A 5615-nucleotide genomic window follows, 5' to 3' on the forward strand; every position below is an offset into this window, starting at 1 on the left:
ACACATGTTAACGACGGTATCTATATCTTTTAAAATGAAACCATAGTTGGAAGATGTTGTTATGGAACTGACATCTAAATCCTCGCTTATATGAGTATTCCCATTCTCGATTGACAATTTTGAATGCAATGTCCTCGTAAGGCGGGCCGGCGTGAAATCGCAGGATAGCGAAATCTTTATTGTCAGTGCAGGGTGTCTAAAAATTAAAATCAGAATTAAATAATTTACTTAAAAAATTTATAAATCATCTATGTTAATTTAAAGTCTATGGGTACATGATACATTTTTCTTTGTTGTGGACTGCTTACTTTTTAATAAATTACTAAAATTGAACTACACAAAACACAGAATTTCCAATTGTCCATTCTAAGCCATTAGTCATAAATCAGAAATTAAAAGAATGAAAATCAATGACTATGATTGAATAATTTTCAATTTCTAACTTCTAATTTATGACTAATGGCTTATTGTAGAAGCCCCATAAGAATTTATTAAAACGCAAGCATTCTAAACAGAAAAAATGCTTCATCAAATGTTGTAGGCTGAATACTACAAGTCTATTCCTTTTTAAAGAAAATTCTGAACTATACATTGTGATGTAACAAATAAACTAAATCAAAATAGTTTGTTTCACTTCAACTTACTAGTATACTATAATTTAGAATTTTATTCGAAAAAAAAACAGACCTCACAATAATTGTGCCCGAAAAAAATTCAAAAGATTCTTACAAGAAAGTATTCCGGCGTGGTATTTTTATCGATAAGGTCCGGATAGAAAATGTTGAATTTATATCCTTGTACGATTTTCGGCGGCGGATTGTCCATGTCGTAATGCGTCTGATTGTATTTGTTCCATTCGAAACCTGTGTGCACACGGTTGAAGTAGCGCGGTTTACGCGGTCGATACTTGTCGGACCACAAGTAGATCTGCGCTTCCAACGATGATTCGACACTGAACTGTGCCTCATCCGAGCCCATGCCCTTGCGCGCCTCCCGATGCATGGCCTGTTCCTCGATCGTCAGTACGTTCTGAATTTTTCTGCCAGTGTTGAGGACTTGCTGCCTTGCATACTCTAATCGCTGATTATCCTCGTCTTCCTGCGTGACGAGTGTGCCCGGCTCGAGCTGTGAATAAGGTATATAAGTTGGCGAGTAGCCACCAGTTTCGTATTCGCGGAAGGATTCAGACAACAGATCGTCAGCGGCACTTGTCTCTTCTTGGTCATCACTGAAACATGACATGATTATATATAATATATATTCTCTTATTTCTGCAAAGAAGAGATAAAGACTTCCTGAATCGACATAAGGAAAAGAATGCTTACTCAGAATGACTGTTTTCATCTTTTTCAACAGCTGTACTGGAAGAAGGTTCATCTTGCTTTACAGCAGACTCGTTCTCCTGTGCTTGCGAGCCTTCGGACTCATTCTCCGTTCTGGCTACACCTTGCTCGGCGATAAGAACCTCTAATTTTTTACGCAAGTTTTCCTGATGTCGATCTCTAAGCCGTGCCCTCGCCATGTGAGCTACATATTTAATACTTAATATGAATTACATGTATTATTATTTGTAAAATTTAACAATAGTTATTAGAGATGGCTTAATAACATAAAACGTAAATAAGGAGTCACACAAGATAATATACATACATAAGATAATTTTTTGCCAAAGTCATATATTTAACATTAAAAATTAAACGTTTAAAAATTAAACTATGTTATTATTTTAATTTTCGAACACGTTTTTATATTTTACCTTTTAACTGAGACAAAAGACTTTCCCAATATCCAATATCAACACCTTCTGGTTTCCCTGTAATTTTTGCTTGAATCTGCAATTGCAGAGCTTCCAATTGTGTTGCAGTTTTACCCTTAAAAATAGCCGTGACATCTTTAGCGACCGACTCGTGGATTCCTTCTCTTCTACCAACAGCTAAAAAAAAGCAATATGATGTAAACAAGAATCATAACAGGTGAGAAAAAAAATATTAAGTGAAAATCAATTTAGAAATATTCAGTACAAATGAGTAAAAGATTAAGTTAAAGATTATGTTAAAGTGAGTCTTGGTACTTAATAATATTATTGTATAAATTTTACAATTTGAGTTTAAATTGAAAATTGTAAAGTTATACAAAAATTTAAGCATCAAAAATCATCTTACACCGAATGTAGCTTCCTTTACTTATCCGTGTTGAAAAAAAAAAAGAATTATTTTTCTTACCAACTTCATATTCTGTTCGTTCCAATTTTCTGAGTTTGTGCAACTCGTCTTCCACGATCACCGTTATATCATTCCAATAATCTAAATTCTTTCCTCTTTCCAGTTCTTTATACACCTTTATGTCCTCTATAAGATCTTCCAAATCTTTCACATGCAAACCTCTTAAGTACGTATATGGCTCATGCATCTCCACTGCATCAACCTCTTCCTCTGCACTTATGTATTTTGCGAGAAGATCGATGGGTTTTGCACGGCCATCCTGAATCCTAATGCGAGATCTCAATCTGGCTTGCTCAAGGTGAAATTGATCTTCCTGCCGAGCCCATTGTTCTAACTGAGCGGCCTCCTTGCCTCTCTGCAACATCGTCATCTCTTCTTCTCTCTGCTGTCGTTCTAGTTCTCTCTCTTGCCTCCTCTTTTTTACCTTCTCCAGTTCTCTTTTATTCTCCTCCTGTTTATGCCTGTTACGAATCTCTAATTCTTCTCTGCCTACACCAAGTAGACCCTCCTTTCCCAACTTTTTCGACCATACAAAAGTAGACAGGATATTGCCATCACCAAATGGATTATCTGTATTTGTATAATGTAAGTAGTCATTGTCCCAACCCATTCTTTCCTTACGTCTACGTTCCTTGGCTTCCTTCTTCTTCAGGCGACGCAGACGTTTCTCTTCTGGTGTCTCTGTCGCCTTCATCAGTTCTTTCTGTCGCTTACGATCCTCTACTTGCTTCTGCCGTTGCTTCTGAAGTTTCTCCAGCAACTTTGTGGAGTCTGAGGAATCCGTAGAGCCATCGCTGGATTTGCTTGAATCTGAAGACGTTGACGGTGAAGATAATTCCCTAAATTAAAAATATATAGAATTCCCATATATACAATTTCAAAAGATCATGTATATTCAGGGAACAGTTGAGTAAATGTTTGCTGCTATTGATTTTTCTAAATTTAGCACAGATCTAAAAGTCTACTTCAATTACAGGCAACAATTATTAAACGCTCGTTCAAATGTTATGGCTGTGTTCCAAAATTTACTGCCAGTACTGAAAATCTATAGTGACGTAAACTATAAATGTCGAAACACAGTCTGTGTTTTCTGAATCGTAGTATTTTTCATTTAGTACATACAAACGTCCTTCCATCTTTCATGAATAACAAAAAGTCTGTCGCGTTGTTGAAAGCTCCAAAAATTTTTGAACTTAAAATGAGATAGATATATATTTGAGCGTATTAAAAAGAGAAAAAACAAAGAAGCTAAGTGCAAAAAGTGTAAGCAACGCGAACAGACTTAAAGACAGCGACATTCGTCTTCTTGGCCATCAATGGCATCAATTAGAAAGCATTCTGGCTGCTTTTCGTTTAGGAGACACAATCGATACAAGTGTTATTCTTTTTTTGTTATTCATTGACTGCTAAAAAGAATAGAATGACTGTTTATATGACAGCAAAAGAAAGCACCTACGGTCTCTAAAATTTGAATTGAAAAGATGACCCACCTCTTTCGATTCTTACGCTTGGAGGACTTCCGCGATTCGCGACGCGGGCGAGATTCGTCGTCCCTCGATTTTTTATGCTTCTCGCTAGATCTCCTTCTGGAATGATCGTGTTTGGATTTCGATTCTCCGAATCGGTGCTCCGTGCGATCACGGGTTCTTCGCGACGCTCGATCCTCACCTCTGTAATCGTCACGCTCTTTTCTTGATTTGTATCCGAGACTGTGGTCTCGCGAATATTTCTCCATCATGAAGAGAAGAGAAAAGATAAATAAATAAATTGAAATAAATCGCCAACCCTGTAGCGCCTAACCTCACTTTCCTCCCCTCCCCCTTCTTGAGGAAGAACCGGAAGAACGTCACGAACGTTTCAAACGCGCGTCATCTACCGTAAACGGCGCAGCTGATTCTAGACTACGTGAGTCAATGGCATGAATAAAACTAAAGAAGGAAGAACGCCGATTTATTCTCATTTTGAATCTATTTATATTTCTCTCGGATTCATTTCTGTCGAATCGTCAGCGTTTCTCGCGACGAGGCGAAAAAATATAAAACGAAGTAGAAGCTCGTGAACAAAACTCTTTCTTGACTCGTCACGGCCTCCATTCCGCTCGCTCGAGTCGCCGGTTGGCAATGTTGGCACATCCGTTGGAACTTTCAAATTAGACAGCGTACGTACGTACGCACGCGATCGAGGGAGGCTTCTCGGAGAGCTTACCGTGTACTCGTTCGAGCGAATACATCGTTTCTAATCGGAGCTGTTACCGCTGACGCCATCGCGGAATCTGAGGACGTGATGCCGCACAACATTTATTATTCCGACAAGTACTACGATGATAAATTCGAGTACAGGTAAGCAATTATTTTGCGAGTCCTCCACATGGGGCCTCTTACTCAAAACGTGAGGCCTCCTGATCATGCGACATAATGGCTTCTTCTTTTCATACAATTTCTATGCAATTCTGTGTGGAATGTCTGCGCGAAATTTCTGCGCTCAACTCGATATTTTTTCTCTCCCTTGTCACTCGATTCTTTTTTTCTTCCATTCGTCTTGCCGGCTTCGGAATCGAAGCGATTAAAATAGTCAATTCGGAAAACTGGACTACTCGTTCAAGACCGGTTTGTCGATGTTTCATTTCGGATTGGGAAGCTTTATTCAGCTTGGATTTATACGAATCTTTGTAGCATTCGCATTTTGCTCTGCGAGATATGACTCGCGATGATTTTAACGCCAATAATTTCTCGGTGGGAGAAAAACAAATGCCGGGAGACATGACGTATGTAAAAAAAAGACGTAATAATATATAATAGAAAAATCGAGATGATTTTTTTATGCTCTCATTAAAAATCATCTAAAAATTTCTTTTCTGTCCAAGCTACATTGCAAAGATTAAATAAAAATTCGATGACAAATATTGCAATTATAAAATCGCAAAATATAAATTATATTTTGCGAGAATTGTTATTTATATCTGATTTTTATCTAATTTTATAATACAATTAAAAAGTAATTTCATAATTTTCATTGATTTAAGTATTATTACCCTCTATTAATTTGGTTTTTATATGAGAAATTTTTTTTCATTTTTAAATTTCTGTAAAATAAAGAAAAGTCTTTCAGATTGTTCTTCCTAAAATATCTTGTTAAAACTTATTTGATAATGTAATAGAAATGTTGAATAATCCTTATTTTTCCACATTTTTTTGAAAGCTTAAAAGTAAAAAAGCATTACAAATGGAGGATTAATTATTATTATTAGATGTAAATTTATAAATGTTTATAAAAACTTAAAAATCTTTTGACTCAACTAATATGCACTCTGTGATAAAAAAAATTCTACATGCCAAATTATTTATTACTATTATCGAGAAAACGACTGCATTCAATAAATTTTTTTGTCAAAGA

The 5615-nt window shown here is 36.3% G+C and overlaps 2 protein-coding genes across 3 annotated transcripts in view; one reads left to right on the top strand and one right to left on the bottom strand.

The window, feature by feature from the left end:
* Positions 1 to 7: 7 nt before the first annotated feature.
* On the bottom strand, positions 8 to 4043 carry LOC108692602 (cactin). 2 transcript variants are annotated; one of them, XM_018200930.1, is made up of 7 exons: positions 4023 to 4027; positions 3713 to 3951; positions 2223 to 3061; positions 1757 to 1933; positions 1326 to 1527; positions 730 to 1228; positions 8 to 196 (listed from the first exon to the last, which is right to left on the bottom strand). In XM_018200930.1, the coding sequence occupies exons 3-7, from the start codon at positions 2914 to 2916 to the stop codon at positions 8 to 10; spliced, it is 1761 nt and encodes a 586-aa protein (XP_018056419.1). In that variant the 5' UTR covers positions 2917 to 3061; positions 3713 to 3951; positions 4023 to 4027. The 2 variants fall into 2 exon arrangements, with proteins under 2 accessions (XP_018056419.1, XP_018056418.1); XM_018200929.1 differs by having other exon boundaries at positions 3713 to 4043.
* A 278-nt stretch (positions 4044 to 4321) lies between these two features.
* LOC108692639 (cyclin-dependent kinases regulatory subunit) overlaps positions 4322 to 5615 on the top strand; it is a 2106-nt gene continuing 812 nt past the window's right edge. The window contains exon 1 of the mRNA XM_018200985.1: positions 4322 to 4561. Coding sequence (XP_018056474.1) covers positions 4506 to 4561 — 56 coding nt within the window. The 5' untranslated portion in view covers positions 4322 to 4505. The remainder of the gene's footprint in view (positions 4562 to 5615) is intronic.

The sequence above is a fragment of the Atta colombica genome, unplaced genomic scaffold (genome assembly GCF_001594045.1).
Source record: "Atta colombica isolate Treedump-2 unplaced genomic scaffold, Acol1.0 scaffold78, whole genome shotgun sequence".
Taxonomy (NCBI): Eukaryota; Metazoa; Arthropoda; class Insecta; order Hymenoptera; family Formicidae; genus Atta; species Atta colombica.